This window comes from Lycium ferocissimum, chromosome 7, assembly GCF_029784015.1.
Source record: "Lycium ferocissimum isolate CSIRO_LF1 chromosome 7, AGI_CSIRO_Lferr_CH_V1, whole genome shotgun sequence".
Lineage (NCBI taxonomy): Eukaryota > Viridiplantae > Streptophyta > Magnoliopsida > Solanales > Solanaceae > Lycium > Lycium ferocissimum.
This window is the reverse complement of record NC_081348.1, coordinates 14,090,513-14,112,049: the sequence shown is the minus strand read 5'-3', so window position 1 is coordinate 14,112,049 and position 21,537 is coordinate 14,090,513. Positions and strand designations below refer to the sequence as shown.

The following is a 21,537-nucleotide window of genomic DNA, read 5'->3' as shown; positions in this document are numbered from 1 at the left end:
TGATTAAGAGTTTGTTGAGTCATTTCATATTCCTCATTTGATTTACATAAGGCAGTGATGGTTCATAATTGTAATTTTTTTTTTTTCTTGCAGCTCAATGGGCGAGGAACACATAGTTGACACTCATTATGTAATTGACCGCAATGTAGTGAACAATCTTTTTGAGGCACGTCTCTTTTGTGATGGAACACCTATCGAAGTTAGCGTTCTCATGTATGCGAATCTTGTTGAGGCCAAAAAACACAAGCAAAGATTGATAGAATGTGGCAAAAGTAAGAAAGGAAACTTTGTGGCTAGATCACTTTCTGCCATTCAATCTAATGACAAGAACAATGGCTTGTTGTTTGTTGATCGAATCCGTCGAGATTCTACAAAATTTGAAGGCGATCGCCGGAAGAATCTAGACGGTAGATATATCGGATTCTCCAATACATTTAGAATAAAGTTCTAGTAAGTAATATCATTTTTTTTGTAATAATTATCTAAATCTTAAAATTATTTTATTTTTGAACTTTTTAGCCATTGGTCTCCGCGCTAGACATCGAATGGGATTCTGAAGAGGACTATTTTATGATGAAAACGGAAATGTAAAGTTGGCTAACTTGAATGACTTTGACATGAGAAAGTAAGTATTTGCTCTCCTTAGGCCTACATTATAAAACAGAAAAGTAATTTCAATCGTACACTATTAATAACATTTTCCATTTTTTCTATTAAAACCTGTAGCTACTCATATAACTTTGAGACAAGATTTCTTGAAATTGAGAGACTTAATTGTTGAAGCCAAGATAGGTATACCAAATCCATCTTTTGAGATAGATACTATCTTGAGTTGCTATTGAACTGGCCGGGTGGTGCGGCGACGAGCAAGTAAGTCTGTTTAAGAAATGCTTTTTGCACTGTTTAAATGCTTTGTTTTCTTTCCGATAACTTAAAGCCCTTTCATTTCCTTTTTAATAAAAACATTGTTTTCACAAAAAAATGGCCAGCGAGGATTGATATAGCCAACCCCATCTTGTTTGGGATTGAGGCGTTGTTGTTTTCATTTTTCGGTTGACTTGGCTTTCTTTCCTTATCCCTCTGTTCTTTGTTCCTATAGTTAACATTTTATGTGTTTCATGTTACCCATTTCTAATTGCTTCCTTGCGATGAGTGTGGATGTATCATGGACCTATTTACTGGAGCTCCCAGTTGAAAGGGAGATTCCTTGATTCAATAACTATAATATTTAAGTGCATTAACATTATTCCTGGAGTCCTTGATAAAATTCTCGGGCCTCATTTTACAAATAATTAGCGTCATAGAATTCCAATATCGTCTCCGCTTCATGAGACACTTCATCATAGTGCAAAGCCAAACCCAATGTATCGGATAACTTCTGGACTTGTGGTTTTAGGAAGGAATTACAATCACCATCATGAACTTTTCACGACAACATTTGAAAAGATAGAGACCCTCTTCCCAAACATTCTATCTGCGGTATACCTAGAATTAGTCAGGACAAACATCAAGGATTGGAAAATTATATGGGATGGTAATGATTAGATTTGGAAGACGTACGTACGATTCGCCTGTAAATTTATTATTTATTTCAGTAATGATATAGACTTACTCTTTTAATGTTTTGTTTGTAGGATTAACGATTATCTCTGAAAGGAGCCTCGCCTGTTTAGCTTGGTAAGTTTTCGGTATTTCTTTTTAAAATTGTTCTCAAATTTAAGCAAATATACTCTAACTAATTGAATATATTGCAACAGTATGAGATCGATTAGACGAAATTGGCTCATCGAGAGATGGTAAGAGTTCGTGTTCTCTTGCATCTTCTTTGTTTTTTCCGAGTTTGAACAAGTCATTTGTTGCCTGTAAAACTACTTATAATCATAGATTTAGAACTATTTAGCAATTTGGATATCATTCTTCAATTTCGTAAACTATGATTGGTGGCTATGTAATAGATTTGGTACATGATTGCCTCCCGCTGAACTGAAATCCAAATCTGGGATAGCCTCTCTCCAATTTGTCTGTTATTATTTTTCGATTACCTTGTTTCATCTTTAATCTAATGGTTAGGTATTGAAAACTTTTGTCTACCATCTTGTGTGTTGTCTCAAAGCTTCCTCTTAGACCATTAAAGGAGGCTTGACTCGGAGCACGATGTATCCGAATTGATATATAGCAAGAATATAGATCAGCAGATAAGGTTTACTTAGTGAAACAGTAATATAAGTAGTTATTAATTAATGCTATCTTGAATAAGTATGGAACTGATCTCAGATGTGTAGAAGTCTAAAATCATAGTGGCTAGCGCTACAGGGTTGCAAAGCTCCTCCTGCTGACTATGCTAATTTTTACTCATTACGGAATACTTTGTTCGTTACGAGTTCTTCACAATTTTCTAGTATTTTGTCTTCCCACGTTTAGTATATCACTTGGCTGAGCTCAAAACCAAAAGCCAAAATAAAATTGATAAAGAAAGGCCCCTATATATGAAAAAGGCACGTATAAGATGTATTTCTGGAGTTTGCCTGCTAACCTTTTTGAAAGGGCATGTGGTACTTATCGCCTGTGAGTTTTGAATCATCTAGTGGTACTTACTGTAGGGGAGCAAGCATATGAGAACCTGTTTCTCAAAAAGAAAATAATTGGAATACGCAACATATAAAGAAATATGCAGGCGATATATACTCTCAACAGAAGAGGGAAAAAAAAAAGAAAGGAAGAAGACATAATCATGTCCGGACTTCAAGCAATGTACTTCGATTGATTTGAGAATAGGAAAGCATAAACAAAACTGATTCCAAAAAAAGAGTAAGACAAGAAAGAGTTGTTGCAGTATACATGATATACACTTAGGATATTCCTCATCTAATGCATTCACAAATGACTTATAAGCATTGTAAATAATAGTTTTCATAAAAAAATATTTTTTTGAATATTAATTAATTAATTCGAAAAATAAATAATAAATAGATAAAATAATAGGAAAATGTACGAAAAATATAAAAACTTTAGGAAAAAATTCCCAACACATCAAAGAACCTTCAAATACATAATGGAGTATAAATTTGTACAAATAATATATTAAAATAATGTTATATATAATGTTAATAATAATATAATAATATTATTATAATATAATAATTATTTTTGTATTTTTATATATAAATAACTTGTGACTATTATTAGGTACTAATCACAATTTTAAACACTATATATATATATATACGAAGCCTCTTAGAAAAATGCCGTTCTCCCTTTTTACCCTTTAAAATAGATTTGTTAATTGGACAATTGAAAATATATACACAATATATTTGAGCAAAACTTGGACTTGGGGCTTTGAGCCAGGGTCGAATCGAGCCACCAACAAATGGAGAAACTGAATCGGCAATGGGAAGTTGGATCATAGCTAGCTAGCATGGAATACCCTTACCGTCATTTAATCTTCATATTAGTTATAACTATGTTTCATTTCAGAGTTATTAGTCAACCTCAACAATATCAAGTTATGCAATATGTGTTGCAATGGCCTCCGATGTTTTGTCAGACAATAAGTTGCAAACCTGGTCTTTCAAAACGGTTTTCTATCCACAGGATGTGGCTAGCGACTGGCGCAGGAGTAGGCATAAAATGCGGATGCTATGATTATCCAGCTGAAGAATTGAAAGTAGACTTTGTGGTAAGACATTTGATCATATCTTTTTTACTCACAGTGCATTTTTCATTTAAAAACTTATAATTGTAATTTGTTAGGCTTTACAAAGATGAATAGCTACCCAACTTTAAAGACTCGTCTTAAAACTATTTGGCCAAATTTGGAAGCTGGCCGTTCGGATGATTGGTTCAGGAAGTACGAATGCGAATGCAAAACGCATGGGTATTGTATTCGGCAGACACTAGCCACTACTCAATACTTCCAAGCAGAAGAGTGAGTATCCGGAAACTTGTCTGGGTTAAACGGGAGTAATATAAATCTGATTGAGTAATTTAGCCCAGGAGTACCACCATCAAATCATAAATCATATTCGGAGTCTCAAATAAGGAATGCTCTCTTCCCTCTAGTGGGCCGTGATATGGAAGTACGAATGGACAACACAAATGGTATTGTTTGTTATATTTACGGCGGGGAAATACACGGAAATACAAAGTTAGCGAATTTGAGTTCGCATTTTTGAAATACGAAATACAAAATCGGCTCAATATGAACTTCTCTTCTTTCAAAATGGTAAATCAAATTAAATCAACCATGATCAGCAGTAATAACCCACGTTTCTCTCTCCAAATTACTCCATTCCAAACTTTTAGAAATACTTCCAAATACGAGAAAAATATACTAAAATATGGTTGATTGTTTAAGAAATATAAAATTGTAGTATGCATATATACAATGGAATACAATGAAATATATCGGAAAATTGTTTCATAAATTAGATACATTGAAATACAACGAAATATCTTTGAGCATTTTATCAAACACTTGGTGAGCATGAAGCTCCACAACTCTCATCGGAAATCATAAATCATATTCGAAAAAGTCAAACCAAAACGTCAGATTTATAAATCGGAAGGAATGCAACATCTCTTAAATCGAGAAGAGTACCTCTAGTGTTATTCTTCGGACGAGGATTGCGATATTGATGTACATCTCTTGTCATTCGTTCCAACTGTCAATCTTGAACAATTTTTACGATGAAGTAACTTGACATATTTGAAGGAATCGGGCAAGGAAATAGATGCGAAAGATGCGGGGGCGAGAGAGAACGAGAGAGAGAGAGAGAGAGAAGGAAGGGTGAGGGAGAAATAAATTTGAGAGGTGAGAGAAAACTAATTTGAAAGAGAAACTTGTGAAATACGGGATTTATTGATGTGTAATTTAAGAAAATATTTTAGTTATGAACAATAAATAAAATCAAGGTAGTTATTATTCATAAATAGGTCTTAGAAGTAGTTATGAAGAAATTTTCCTATTTTATACGTGCAGCATTACCTGCAGCCCACGACTTAAAAATACTTATTATGGGCCGAACTCTCAGATCAACAATATCTTCCTTTCCTTTTTCTAATCTTGATCAGCTTTCTTTCTTAGTTAATAAGTAATATGATTTGCTTAGGATGGTTCAACTAATATTTTTCTGAAATATCGACCAAATAGATCATTGTATAAGACCCTTATCCATATAAAATATTTGACCCTTTTCCGTATAAAATATCTTCCAATTGGTAAGTAAGATTAATTTCTAAGTATATTAATTCAGATGGAAAAAAAAGTTAAGAAATTTTAATAATAATATTACTGGTGTTACCATTATAATAGAATAGATAAATACATACAAAAAAAATTACGCATTAAAATGATTAAGGATAATGTTTGAGCTTATTTTGATGGTAATTTTGCTCCGCAGACACGGAAGGTATTCGTGCATCGTACGAACATAGAGACTAGTATATTTAAAAACATTTTTTTGCGCGGATTGCCCTTCTTTTGGAGTGGTCTTTAAATTTTGCCCCTTATATTTGTGGCTTCAACGCACGATCATAACTTTGATTGGAGTGGACGGGGTTGTGAGACGGGTGGACCAAATAATGCTACTACGCGGTTGCATAATTTGAAATGTACGACACCCTTCACATCTTGAATTGGACGATGATAGGTAAATATAATCATATTCTATTCACTTTATTCATGGATTGTATAATTGTATTTGACTTGTAAATTCTATGAATTTTCTTATTTATAGGCATAACAATTTTTTGAAGATAACCCCATATATATTGTGAGCAATAACGATTTAGCTAATGATATAATAAATGAGTCGGATAAATAGTCCATTAGATCATGAAGGGACGGGCGATGATCAATCGTACTGCGATGGTGACGATTACGATGAAGATGTTGCGGCCCAGAGTAATGTTAGTGTTAATTATCATTCAAATGTGATCCCATAATTGGATAATACGGAAAAAGTAGGCAGGAAGATTTTGCATACATGAGAGATAACGGGTTTTGTTCGAGATGCACTTTGGAATTCGATAATCCTAAAGTTATCAAATCGAGTTAGTTTGGTGCGACTAATTTTTTTAATAATATATTATTTTTGAATTTTATGATTTTAATTGGTGTAATTAGGAATTGATATTTTTTCTTGTACATGCAAATAGGTATGTTATTTCACAACAAGAAGCAAATGAAAGGTGCGGTGAGACTACTATAATATAGCCCACAAAAAAGAATATAAAACGAGATCAAGCCAAAGGTACATTTTGGAAGGTTATTTGCAAGCGGCATGAGGAAGGTTGTAGTTGGATGATCCGTTTTTTCGTTGATCGGAAGTGGTATGTGGAAAGCGGGGAAAAATGATTGAGCCACATAATTGTGATACACATAATTGTGATACGGATGATTATACAGAGGATCATTTCAATTTGAATAGCAACATGATTGCTACTTCGTTGATACCATATGTTATGATCAATGCACAAATCAGTATTAAGTTTGTTCAGGAAACTATAAAAGGCATCCATCACTATACTCCTAGTTATAGAAAAACGCAAAAAGGGCGTAAGAAAGCTTTTGAGATGGTGTATGGTGATTTCGAAGGTTCTTTTAGGGCATTGCCTCGATACATGGCTGCCACTAACATTTCAATCAAGACACTTATTGTTGAGTGGACACACGAGTCAACTACAATACAAGGCGAACACATCTTCAAGTATCTTTTAAGGCCTTTAAACCAAGTATCGATGGATTAAAGTTGCGGGCCGGTCGTCTCGATAGATGGCACCCGTATTGGTAAGTATGAGATGAAATTGTTGATTCTTGTTGGCGTTGATGCAAACGGAAATATTTTCCACTTGCATATGCTATAGTTGCACGTGAGAGCTATGAGTCATGGACTTGGTTTCTCGGTTTATTATGGAGACATGTTGTTTGTGATAGAAAAGGCAATGGACTAATTTACGACCGTCACCAAATCTTGCAATGTGTAATGACACATGAATGGTTCTGACCACCACGCATCATAGATTTTGTGTTCGACGTTTAAAAAGCAACTTTAACAAAAAGTTTCTTAACTAATCTTGAGAAGCTAATGTGGTTGGCTGCTACGAGAGCATCGAGAAGAAGAAATACCAAATGAGGATGCAACAAATCAAAACTTTGTCACTGCCGGCGCATATATGGTTAAGCGAGCTTAGAAGGAAAAATGGACATTGTATAAGGACGGTGGTTATAGGTGGGGGGCTATGACGACAAATGTCTCTCGGTCTTACAACGTTTATTGAAGAAAACCGTGGATTGCCAATTCTTGCCATGGTTCGCTTGACCTTTAAAAATCTTGTTGATCATTTTGTTAAAAGAAGCGCCCTTCTTTCTGCTAATGGTAAATAAGAAGACTTGGCCGCCGGTGTTGATAAGAAGTTAGTGAATATTGGGATAGGGCCGCCATGCACACGATATAATGAACTATAACATTGTATTTGGGAGTCTTTGAGATTCGACATTTGCACACGAAGGTAAGGGTGGAAATGTCCATAAAGTCTCGACAATGGAAAAAAATGTTCGTGTGGGAAATGGAAAAACTACCACATGCCATGTTCCCGTACAATTAAATTACCGTCGGATCTAAAATTCGGTCTAAGGACTATGTTGGCAAGTACTACGGTTGTAGGTATTACAAGCAAACATACGGTGGAAAGTTTTCTCCCTTGGGTGATGAGGCATATTAACTTTGCAAGTCCCTTGTTTAATTGCAAACACGCATACGAGCGAACACGGAGCCCGAAACAGCCCCAGAAGGAGGAATGAAATGGATATTGCTCCTGCCCTCGCATGGCTAGGAGGTGTGGAACTTGCGGCAAACCGGTCGCCAACAAAAATCGTTGCCCCGATCGTACTCGGTAGTTGTTGTTGCTTGTTTCTTTTAAGTTTTTTTATGAGATCCATGTTATTGCTATTTTATGTAATCTTTGTTATCTTATGTAATCTTCAATAATATGTTGTCGTCCTTACTTTAAAATATAAACGGTTCATATTGTAGAGTTTAATTTTGTCTTTAATTTAACAGTTATTGTTGGATAGAACTTACACAACACTTTATTGAATGAACATAAAATTACATTATAATTGAAAATTAAAACACATAACACATAGTTGGCCTAAGGGCGTTCGTTAGGCATGTCATCATCAGGTTGTAAAGTTCGTGTGCTAAAACACTTGCTTTTTTTCATGTTCTGTTAGCGTGCGATTTGTTCTTTGCGGCTTGCTTTCTTCGGCGAGCTTAAGGATATAATTACTACAACATCTCACCAACATCCTATTATTCTCCTTTCGAATTTGTTTCACAGCTATCTCATAATCTACCATATCCCTGCGTTCCATCCACACAGAGAATCGACGTGACTTAGGTGCCCCCAGTTGCTCAAGCTCATTCATGAGCATATTTGACTCATGGTACCTTTGCATCAATGCATTCATACCACGAGAATACGAAGGCCACTACGGCGACTTTCTACGAACAACGTAAGCCAAATGTCTAACTCCATGAATTTCACGAGCCTACAAAAAAATATATAACAAACAGTGACGTAAGAAAGCCACTGATTGGCAAAAAGAAATTAATGTGTATCATATACGATATAGTTATTAATATTACTATAATATTTAATACATATGATACACATGTATTTGCATGTAAATCGGTTCCAAATCCTTTATATGATGATTTAGTTAGAAAATATAATTAAATTACTTTCATAATCATGGTCAATTTATTATTATACAGTCTTTTTGCTAAATAACGAAAGAGATAAAGTATAAAAATCGAAGCACCTAGGTTAAGATTTTCATGGTAAATTTGCCTGAATACTGGAATTGGATGAGTGTAGTAAGTCAAATTCTTAGACTATTTTTCAAGATATATTAATTAGTACTACCAGTAATTTTGTTTCTACTCAAATGTTAGAAAACTATATAGTACATCATTAACTGTCTATTTAACTTGACATGCACCAAAAGTTACGTACCGATTAACTTCGTGCCTCCTCTGCGAGGTGTTGGTATCCCCTATCCACGGTACGTTCTGGATTTCCTATCAAGGTGCGGGAGTACCTCCGGTACCATTTAAAATATTCAGAATCCGGTCCGGGAGCTACAGTGGTATATGGAGCTTCAACTATTAGTTCCCGACGGCGTTCCCACAAATATTCAGCTTCCTCAAATTTTTCCTCCATCTCCTGACTTACCTTAAATCGCTTGTCCACTGAAAAATGAAATGGTTTATGTGGGGGGATTGGTCCCGGAACAGACTGCTCCTTACCAAATTGTCTGTTGACCCGACCCGCCATGTGCCACTCTCGGTAGATCCCACAAATGAGTGGCAACTGCACCATCCAAATGTCTTGACCGCGTCGGCACCACTCTGGAAGTCCATCATTGATGGCCTCTCGTATAAGGCTCCCACACAAACTATGATAGCAAAAATATTATACGAGCATTTATAATTTATAATACAAATTATAAATTTTCTCATTACAACAAACATCCATTATGCATTTTCAGTTAAGTAAAGATTAGAACATTCAAGCAATTTCCTTCCTTCTAAATACACAAAATTTCATCATTTCCAAACCGTGCAAATGAAGAATCAAAAATACTCAATAGTAGAACGCGTATCATGACCAAATCCTTCGTAGGAGCACTTTCTTTTTTATTCAGTTCCAAAGCATAACAAGAACAGGCTAACTTGAAAATTCCATAATGAATTTTGATGGAAATAAAAACAAAATAAAATACTTTAGTAACCTTCTAGCCATTAAAACAAACCTAGACAAAATACTAATTATACTAAAAGAAGAAATGGGATCTAAAAAATATCACAACAAGTAGCAAGTTGTAGCAAATTAGCTATAACAAATTAAAACAAAATCAACCCATTATCATAGTACGAGTTAGCAAAAAATGAACAAATCTATAAAAACTCTATTGTTGTTATATTTTTCACATTTCTTATCAAAAAAAAATTTAAAAGGAAAAATACACGATCATCGATTGTCTAAAACATCCCTACAAGCCGCTAGCACGGCTCGTGCCTCGCTTTCACGAACTCCACGACGAGTCCCTTTACAATATTTCGTTCGTTTACTCTTGGGACAAGTAATGGGCATCGGGATTATTCGCTCCCAAGCCCAAACTTGTATAAGTAAATTTAAATATATAAATATTTTTTGAATTAAATAAAATAACCCGAAAATACACATGAAAATTGTGTTGTTATGGTTGGGTTCCGATAATGCGCTAATATAACTCAAGGAAATATGGTTAGCTGACATTTAGAATTATACACAAATATTAATAATCCAGATTGCATTATATATAGTGGTACATTTAGTGTTTATAATAAAGCTCAACTTTCGATTCCTAATTTCATTTTTCAAAATTTGAGTAATGGTGGTTATAAGAATGCTGCTTGATCTCTTATTTCTACTGAAGTAGAGCAATATATTATTGAAATTCACGTACCTGTAACAAAGCAATAAATCCACAAACATCACGGCTATTGGACATCGAAGCACGGCATAAACAATTGTACAAGTATGATAATGTTGCTGCTCCCCAAGCTTTCCCGCCTATTGCATCAAGGTCTATTATATCAAGCAAAAAGTGTAAACTAAGCTTTGAACCACTATTATCAGGGAATATATTGCCACCAATCAACCAAAGCAGGTACAACCTGACCCTCTTTTGTACCTCAGCCTCATCAGTGTGTTCATCTAAAATATCATTATTGGCAATCAAGGTTTCCAAATGATTAGATAATTGTGTTATTACCAACAAGCTATTACCTACAATTGCTTCTTCTCCGGGCAACCAACCAGTAAGGTCGTACATCAATTCCTGCCACCTTGATTTAGTTATATTTTTAACATTTCTCTGCACCAATGGGTGGCCATCCACAGGAATGCCATATAACACCTCGACATCCTGCAGTGTGATGGTACATTCGCCAGTCCGCATATGAAATGTATGCGTCTCTGGACGCCATCTCTCAATAAGTGCAGTGATGATTCCTTCATCATTTGCACATTACCTCTTGCTAAAACTCCCCAAATCCACACCTCTCAAAGTAATTAAGGATGCGATTATGTAAAGGGTATTGCCTCGCGTAATTCCGTAATTCATGATCCGCACGACGTATAGTTAAACACGCGTTCTTTCCGGTTTTTTCCATCCCATGGGATCGATGCTCATGCTGGAGTATTAATAAATCATAGTTTTCTGGACCTGGATGTACAGTTACTTTGGAGCGATCCATATCTATAACATTGCAACACCAAGCCACCTTGTTAGAATAATGGACAACACATTACAGAATTGTTTACTATATATTCAATAGGAAAGTCAATAAAGGTCAAACTATAAGATATATTATCACGTGAGAAAAGAAAAAAAATTTAATAAGAGTACAACTGTCAAAAAATAATTGTAGTTCCCTATGTGGTGAACGAAATGTAATTAAACTTTTAGTTAAGCTCATAATTGCCATAATAGTATTCATCTTGCATATAACTACTTCTTTTCTATTTAAAACAAAGCATATGACTGGAGAGGGGATGCAAGGAAAATATATATATTTTTTTAACGGATCGGAATAGTATTTCGTCAGTTATCCAACGAAATACCCATTTTGGTATTAAAAAAAAAAAGGACATGCTATTTTTGTCTATTAGCTTCAAAACCAACTCCAACTTCCTCACAGTTTCTTGATCTTATACTTTTAATTTGAAAATTAAAAATTCTAAATAAATGAACATAATCTCCAACGACTAGTCACAATTTGAACATAGAAAATGACCCAACAAATGATACAAATATCTTTATGTTATATTTAACAATTTTACTTTCCTCACAATTTCTTCATCTTTTTTTTTAACTATTGTTCTATGAAAATGACTAACTAAAAGAACATTTTATAATATAAATTTATACCTTTTTAATCAGTAGCTTCAACGATTTTTTTAGTATTTTAATTGTAGTTTGTAGACCAATAAACTCTACTAACATTTTTTAAAAGCTTTTTAATTTGAAGCAACGACTGAATTACCAACTATTGATTAATTAAACTTGTAACTTTTGTTTTCTTTATTATAGTCTACTACACTAAGTATAAGATATAAATAAATCAAAAAAATAAATGTGAACTAATTTATAATGACTAAATCAAAAAATTATATGTAAAAACTTATAAAATTAATAAATTACCTCAATGTGAAGAAGATTATGGAGCAAAAGTTGAGGAATCCTTGTGATAGGATTAGTATAATAAAAAGAAGAAAAGAATGAAGAACGGAAGAAGAGAAAGAATGGAGGTAGAGGAAGAATGGAAAATGGAGAATGGAGAATGGAGAATGGAGAAGGAAAAATGGGGAATGGAGAATGGAGAGGATAAGGTAAAATAATATAGGGTAAAAGTAGGGAGCAGGAAAAAGGTATATGAACGAAATTAAAAAAAAAATTCCTATTTCGTTGGAATATAAACGAAATGCAAAAAAAAAAAAAATCCTATTTTGTTTTTTAATAAACGAAATACAAAAAAAAATTACTATTTCGTTGATATACCAACGAAATGCAAAATATATATATATATATATATATATATATATATATATAACGAAATATAAAAAAAAAAAAAATTATCCTATTTCGTTTTTTAATACACTAAATGCAAAAAAAAATTATAATTTTTCATCAATTCACGAAATGCAAAAAAAAAAAAAAAAAAAAAAAAAAAATCATATTTAAACATTTCGTTGATTGTATAACGAAATGCCAAAAAAAAAAAAAATAACAAAACATATTTCGTTGATTGAACAAAATAAAAAAAAAAAAATCATATTTACACATTTCGTTGATTGTATCACGAAATGCCAAAAAAAAAAAAAAAAAAAAAAATATATTTCGTTGATTGTATCACGAAATGAAAAAAAAAAATTAAACAGTAGTTAATATTCAAGAAATGCAAAAAAAAAAAAAAAAAAAAAAAAAAACATATTTCGTTCACTATTTCACAAAAGCTAAAAAAAAAACAGTTTCGTTATTCACAAAATTAAAAAAAAAAAAAAAAAAATACACCTATTTCGTTGAGCATTTCACGAAATGCAAAAAAAAAAAAAAAAAAAAAACGGTTTCATTAATATTCACGAATTAAAAAAAAAAAAAATTTTTACACATTTCGTTAAGCATTTCACGAAATGCAAACAAAAAAAAATTTGGTTGAAATTATTAGGCCATGAACGGTAAATCTTTGTTGGATAGCAAATATACGTATGTATAAAAAAAAAGAGCAGCCCATTTTGGGCTCTTTGCTGTAAAAATAACCCATTTTGGCTCCGGACTCTTTATTTAAACATGTGGAACTACTCTGAGGTTTTGGTTTTACTTTCCTAAATATATTGGTCAAGGTACTAACAAGTATTATCATCTGCAGTATTATGAAAAATATTATGTGCACTAATATGAGAATTTTGAAACTGATATACGTAAAAAGCTCAACTTAATATGTTTTTTTAAGATTTTTGTATTATCTTGGTTCTGAAATTGAATTTTCATTTTTTCTGTTGGAGTATATGTGGTTTATTAACTTGTGTTTCTATTGTTGTAGGTTACAATGCTGCGTTCCGACTTACTGTGATGTCCAGAAACATAAGTTATGATCTGCCAGCAATCAATAATGTACTACTACCCAAGTATCATGCGGCATGCTTGTTGTGTGTTGTTTCCATATTTGATGTATCAACATTTTAGAAAAAAACTATTTCTATGATGCTTTTATTTGACTCTGGCTTTAGTTTTTGTTCCAATTTGGAGTTATAAAATGTCATTAACTCTTGTGTTTACAAGTGTGAGTTGTACTCAGGGGTAGAGCTACATGTATTCAAGGGGGTTCATCGTCGCCGTGTACATAGGGTCAAAATTTTATCTTAGGTGTATATATAAAGTGTTGAACCCTCTTATCACAAATCAAAAGTGTAGTCCAGCGGTGAAGGGGGTTCAAATATTCCCAAAGCGTGCGAGATCCAATCTTGTTGGTCGCATTTTTTCTGTTTTTTAGCTTCCAAAGTTCCCGCTTGTTCTCTTCTGCCCAAACTAGCAATTGGTATCCAAATCCTTTGTTACATGCAAACGTTTGGCTGTAGTTTAGATAGTTTAAATTTTATAATAAAAAACAAAACATTTATTTACATTTTCTTTGTTTATATTAAAGTTTTCCTAATATTCTATTGATATAATATTTAATTACTATTTTATTTGAATTATACATTTTTCGTGTTTCCATATAAATAAATTATACACATTCATATGCATAAAAACAAGGATTCTTAATCATTTAGTGTCCAGATCTAAAAACAACATCTTAATCCTAATGGAAAAAAAAAAGAAGGCCTAAGCATCGCCCGCCAACCAAATATGTTAGCTTTTTATTAATTTGATGTGATATAATTTGTATTCTAATCAAAGCCTTCTTTTCCATTGCTATTCAAAAAAGAGTAATTCAATTTATTAAGATCTCGCTATTCACTCTCCGGAAAAGAGTTCAAACAAATTCAATTTATAATTTATTAAGGTCTTGCATGCAACAAATCAAATTTTTTTCTTGCATGGTCGCAGAACAACAATTTTTATACTTATGCCAAGTCCTTTGCCATAAGATGAATTGAGAAAAAAATAAAAATGCAAACAAATGTTGGACTGAGAGGGACTAAGGGGTCGTTTGGTTGCTAGTTAGAAAGTTGTATATAAGCTCGCTCATATTTGATATGATCTGCTACTATCTGATCCGGCCTGCTAATATTTGATCTAACCTGCTCATTTGTCAGCACCATTAGCGTGTTTTTTTTAACCCCCTTTATGGAAGTCTTGCGTCCGCCACTGATTGTATTGTTAATATTCAACCTAAATTTGTTGGGCTCGTGCTTTGTTCGGGCATCTCATGTCTAAGTAATTAAACATATGAAAGAATAAATTGAAAGAAATTTATATAAAAAGAACCATTAGTATAAATATCTTAATTAATAATGGGGGATAGATCAGCTTAATTGAAATATATTTTGAGACATGGCAACTTACTACCAGCTTATCAATTTACTTTATCATAAAATACAAGCCCTAAATCTAAAAAAGCACAAGCCCTAAATCTAAAAAAGTTGTTCCAGAAATTCAACACAATGCATCTTATCATCCCACAGAAAATATTATATTCGTGCGTTGCACTTTCTATCACATGATTAAGCATAATTGCTTTGGTAGGAAATATTTTGTTCATGCAATATGTTAGTGTATTTAGCATTTTAATATTAAAATAGTAATATATCATGATCGTTTTTTACAGTAATATCTAATGATCACATAAATTGGAAAGTGATCATATTTCTACATAATCATTTTTCTATGTGTTACCACTTTCTCCCTTACCACTTAAACACTAAATCAGCACTAACCCATATTCTCCCATGTTCATTAATTTTATTATCCCATTAGCTCATAATTTAATTTATGGAAGGTTTGTCACACCTATAAGTATGTGTTATTCTACTTGGTGATGATGTGGAAAAAATATTGTACAATGTATGAAAATGTGAGGTTAGACTTGTGAAGAAAACAAATTTATTTAGTTGAAAGAAGGTATTTTTATTGGTGGAGATTTGGGCTCAATAATTTATCCATAATTTGTTCGAGTCATTGTTACGGTTCGCTTTTACGCGGGTTAACGCATAAAAGTTATTACGAGGTTGTTAGTGCTCTAATTGAATTTTAGTATTTTAGAGTCGCCACCTAATTTATTAAAGGAAAACAAGGAAAACCGGGTAAAGGATTTTCAAGCAAGAGAGAAATCTTTTTGGTACCAAAGTTCAAGGTAAGGGTTCCGGTGATACCCTAGGGAAGGTTTTACGCACCCTAATATTAAAGAAACGTAGAATACGGTTGACCTACGAGCTTCAATGTGTGATTAATGTATTTATTTGCTTAAAATGTTTAGTTTTCCGCAAAATGTCATTTGTATCATAAGCTCAAGAAAAAATTTGGAAAAAATTCCCCTTAAAAAAGGGGGTTTTGGGTTTCTAAAATCCATATAAATGTTCAACTACCTCATTTCCGGACCAAGACACACTAGTACTTATAGGTTCTTTATTATATGTATGAAAATATGGAGTATATCTCCCTTTGATAAGTATATATATATATATATATACGTATATATAGAAAATTTGAAAAGCCTTTATTTGGTCCATTTTTATTAATTGAAGCTCATACAAGTCAACGCATATTCATCCAAAGCCATCTCATCCTTGAATTTGGCCCAAGTATAATTCTCCTTGTTTTTGTCCCTTAAGTTTTGGGCTTTTGGCCCTAAAGTCTGATTTCCATGTTCTGAAAGTGAGCCCAAACTTATACCGAAAATCTTTTGTTGTTTCTTCGGGAAAAGCTTTAGATTTTATGACCCTTTTTCTTATAACTTAACCGAATTTGAACAAATGCCTATTATCAAACATGATCCGAAAATGGTCCTCAAAATTTTGGTTTTTTATTTTCAGCCCAAATCATATTCAATGTCCAATTAATCAATTTGAGATTTCAGTAACGGGCTCAAAGCCCAAAACATTGCCATTTTGTCACCAGATTTCACAAGGCAGAAGGCCCAAATTCTTTTACTACTTAGTCGTCTTAGGAAAATCGTTTGGCCTTCAAAAATGTTGAACTAGTTTTAGACTTTGAGAAAATCCAATTAAGTACCATTTTCATGCAAATTCAAGTCTAGCCGAGTTTGGAAAAGAGTTTTAGGCGACTTCCTAAAATACTAAGTGTGTTTTCTTAAATTCTAACTCCTATAGGGTTCCAATACACCATGCATTTTGTTTACATATACAAAACATATACACATAATAATATACATTACTACTTATAATAAGAGGGAATCTAAAGATTTTGTAGTCACTTAGTTAGATTCTAACTAATCTTTACTAACTACTTAGTTAGATTCTAACTAATGGTTACTAACCAAAAGGCTTCTCTTCCAAATTCAACATTTTAGTTGTCCTTTATTGCTTATATAGCTTCTTTTATATGCCTCATTTTTCTCCTACTATATATTGCTTTATTGGCTTAATAATTTTTAAAAATTTGTTAGTAAATTTCAAATGAAGTAAATTTTAAATGAACACATAAATTACGACTTATTTCAATTAAGCACGCGAACACATGATAATATGTTTCTATTCGACATTTTCTATTTAAATTTTAAAAATACTTTTGCGTGTATTCTCAAATGTCTATTACATAGACAAGTTAAATACTTAAAATATGACACCTCCTTTAATATACGCATTAGCCTCAATAACCTGTAAATCCTTAGAATCGTTCCAACTATAATTGATGTGTATAATTAAAGAAAATGACATATTTTATGCTTGTGTACCTAAATATTACATAATTTTTAGTCTTCCAAGGAATAGTAATACTCACTCCGTCCCAATTTAAGTGTCTTAGTTTGACGGGCATGAAGTTTAAGAAATAAAGGGAGACTTTTGAATCATGTGGTCTTAAATTAAAGATGTGTGTAGTCTTTTAAATCATGTGATCTAAAACTTGCCAAAACTTACTAAATATAGAAAGAGACACTTTTTTTTGGGACAAATTAAAAAGGAAAATAAGACACTTAAATTGGGACAGAGGGATTATCAAACAATTGTAACAAAAGGGGGGGGGTTAAAAAGGATGAGGCTGTCTGTTTAGCATAGAAACACATGATTAAATTAAGCATGAAGCGTTGAAGCTTTATTTTTGTTTAAAAAATGATTAGAATGTACATTTTATAAAATAATGTGCCACTTATAAACTAACAAATGGAAGAAGTGTCATGTCCTCATCACATAAGTTTTTGGAAAGCAAAAGGATTTAATTATATTAAGAAAATTCATTAATTCTTTTCATACTTTCATTGTATTTTGTATATCTTAAATGAAAAAAACATCTACTAACATCTCATCGAAAGAATAAATACAGCATATATAATTGATGTCTCTTGAACCAAATTATTTTTCTTCTTTTTGAAAGAAAGTGTTATAGATCATAATGGATGTTTTTAATCACACAGATGTTACAGCTAAGTTGGATCACAAGAAATTTCCAAAGTCTAAATCTAAATAAAATTCAATAAATAAATAATGCTAAAAAGAAGTCTAAAATAAGGACAAAAAAGTCTTTGTTCAATTTTTAAATACTTTGGGTGCAATTTTGATTTTTAGAGAGCCTTTCGTATTTTGGAATTTGCAGAAAAGATCGAAATAATCTTTCAATAACTTAATATCACAAAGAGAGGGAAAAAAAGTAATTGCAAATTTAATTTTAATATGCCAAATAACACTAGTAAGTAAAGAAAAGGAAAGAATGAGAATTTGGACTGGTGGGCCTACCAAAGCCCGGTAGTGATCATTTTCACCCATGGTTGGGCCTTCAATATATATATTAGGTTCCCTTTCCATTTTTACACGGACTTGATCAAAGATAGAGATGTTGGGCCTAAGGCCCAACAGGTTTCAATGCAAAGGAGCAGCCCAAATGGCCCATGATGTTTCATATGCCAACACAAAGGGGGAAAAAGAAGTTGAGGGTTAGAAAGTATCTAAACTATCTTATGAGACTAAGAAGAAATTTAAAGATTAAGTAAAACATTAAAGTAGACATGGGTACACAAATACAAATATAGAGTCCATATATATCCTTAACAAATTTCAGACAAACAACAAGTATAATTTCCTCAAAGCCCAAAAGGAACAGATAGGACTAGGCCCAAACAGGTCAAGCATTGAAACTAAGTGATATTAAAATCAGAGCAGGCCCACAAAGTGAATACTTAAAGGGGGGAGGGAGCAGATTTGGCCCAAACTTAGCATAAACAAACATGTTTCAGAATTTGTTCAAAGAGTATACAAAGTATACTTTCTTGTATACACTATGGTGTATACAAGTCATATATATTATGTATACATCTAGTGCAGTACTTATATTAGCAACACACAAGAGAAAAAGATATATGATTTTCATGGAAATCAACTCAGTAAGGTCAACACTTAACAAACTTCAAACACACAGCCTATAACCACAAATTTCTACACTTTTGAAATGAAAACTTTAAGATTGTACAAGACTGCTTCTACAAATTTGAATGGCCTAAGTGTATTAATCCTCTTATTTATCTTAGAGGGTCCCATAGCATATGATTTCATATAGGGGAACCCTAGCAACAAAATGGAGAGAGATTCGACTGAGTTTGACTAGAAACTCTACGTCTTGTCCCCCTTTTTTTGGTCCTAGGTAAGTCACACCTACAATCCCACATAATTAAGTGAACACCTCTTGTTAATGACTTCCTAATCCCATTCCATTTACTCAAGTATAACAGATTCTGACTATGTATAAGCTAAGTGTTGGCATTTTAAAACAAACAGGTTTCCACAAACTCAAAACTTAAGTAAAGAGGGGCACAGAGTTTTTAGACAGACCACTCATGAAAAGTAAACAAAGCTTCAACAATATTTTTACTTTCAGACAGACCCAGTTTCAAAGATATACTACAGGCCCACATAAGATAATCTAAAGTGTTTATTATTATCTAAAGTGACAAATACAGTCAAGCAATACACAATAGAGGCTTTGTCAGATGAATTGGGGACTTGTAATTACTCAAGTGAAACATCTATGGCATTTCTAAAACAGTGTTGTAACCTTCAGCTAGTGATATAGTTTAGCTAAGTACACAGACCAAACCATAACTAACCACAAATATGATTCAGTAGACTTATAAGAAGCAAACATGTGCCGAACAACCTTTTAAAATCAACTAAGTGTATAACCATGATTAACAAAGATCATGAACCAAACAAACTAAAACAGTTTTAAGGGAAATAGACATGATCAATAGTGTAGATTAGTGGACCTTAGAACACAGGTAAGCATTCTCATGTATGGCCAACAACCACAAGTCTTAATCCCAAACAAGCAAGTGAACAACCTTTACATATTAACAGAAACTAATGGCAAGTACTTAGGCATGATTAGCAAACTATACATCAACTAAGTTAAACAGGTAAGCACTTTGACAGGATCAAATAGAGGTTCTAGATTCTAAATCTTACTTGAACAAACAGGTTAATACAAGCTATGACCAACCAATCTAGTTTAAACACATAAGCATGATTAAAAAGCAATTATTCTAGGCTATCAAAAACTAAATACCACGATTAACAAACAAACAGTCTTAGAACTAACACTAGAGACAAAATTAAACTAAAAATTAACTAACTACAGGATAATAAACTCACATAATAACAAATTTAAAAACATAAATACTAAAAATTAACTAAAAGAAAGGGGATTGCCTTTTTGAAGTGCAGCCCGTCGTCGAGAATGGAGTTGGAAGATGCTTTTGCTCCTCAAACCCAAATTGCTCAAAGCCACACACAAACAAGAACAAAGAGAAAATATTTAAAAACTAAACTTAACTCGAGAAAATTAAAGTTTCACAGCAAATATGCCAAAATTTAGGTGTTCCAAGTTTTTTTGTGAATATAGATAATATTCGGTATCCTCTTTTTTTCAAATAGTGAAAATTAGGACCCTATTTATAGAATCCCCAAACCTCCAAACCCTAATTTCGAATCGATATGGGACAAGTTCAGATTTGTGAGATTCAAGCCTCACCTTGAGCCTCAACGGTCCAGATTCGAGTATAAGAATGGATAAAGGGTCAGATTTAAGCTAAAACAAGTCAATCCTCTTGGTTCCTCATGAACCAATAACAATCAAGGATTCAAATTCACAAACAACCAAAAACAACTAAGGATTTGTAGAGTATTACCGTTTGAGACTTAGAAAATAAAGCGAAAAATGGCGAAAAAATGCGATATAGTACCTTGTTTGGAGTTGGTATTGGTGGAAATGGTTGAGAATTGGCAGAGCAATTAATGCTCTTGCCGTTCTCGGCCATATCACAACAAAAGCAAATGAGTGGGCCCTTATTTTTGCTATTTCTGGCATCGGTGACGTCAAAAGAGAGAGAGGTCATGCTGCGGCATTTAGGGTTTCAAACCCTTGATAGATTATATGAGAAATGAGACCTTAGGGTCTGTTTGTGGTTGATGTTGTTGTTTTGTTTGTATGGGAATGAGAATTGGGTCGAGTCACGCCATAATTGGCTGGACTCGGCTCAATTTTAAAACAAGAGGGGAGGGGCAGGTCCAATATACGTATATACATGTGATATGCACGTGTATATGTATACACAGGTGTATATCCGTGTGTATGCGTATATGGGGAGGGTAAATATGCAACCTTCAGTAAATAGCCAAAATTGAAGCAAATGTCCATCGATTTACTTAAATTGACCAAATTAAAACTAATTTTGCGAGGTCACGCTTAATTGACCTAAAAATGCAAATTCAATTATTTCAATTATGGCCACTTTGGTCCAATCACATGATTTAAAA

General features: G+C 32.9%; 1 protein-coding gene across 1 annotated transcript; it reads right to left on the bottom strand.

Annotated features, from left to right (window-relative positions):
* Positions 1-642: 642 nt before the first annotated feature.
* On the bottom strand, positions 643-11,011 carry LOC132061940 (protein MAIN-LIKE 1-like). Its single transcript, XM_059454614.1, has 2 exons — positions 10,517-11,011; positions 643-648 (listed from the first exon to the last, which is right to left on the bottom strand). Exons 1-2 carry the CDS (start codon positions 11,009-11,011, stop codon positions 643-645), a joined length of 501 nt encoding a protein of 166 aa, XP_059310597.1.
* Between the last annotated feature and the right edge of the window lie 10,526 nt (positions 11,012-21,537).

What these genes read in the sequence shown, in the direction of transcription:
- LOC132061940 (XM_059454614.1), bottom strand. Translation starts at nt 11,011, where the DNA reads ATGCGGACTGGCGAATGTACCATCACACTGCAGGATGTCGAGGTGTTA.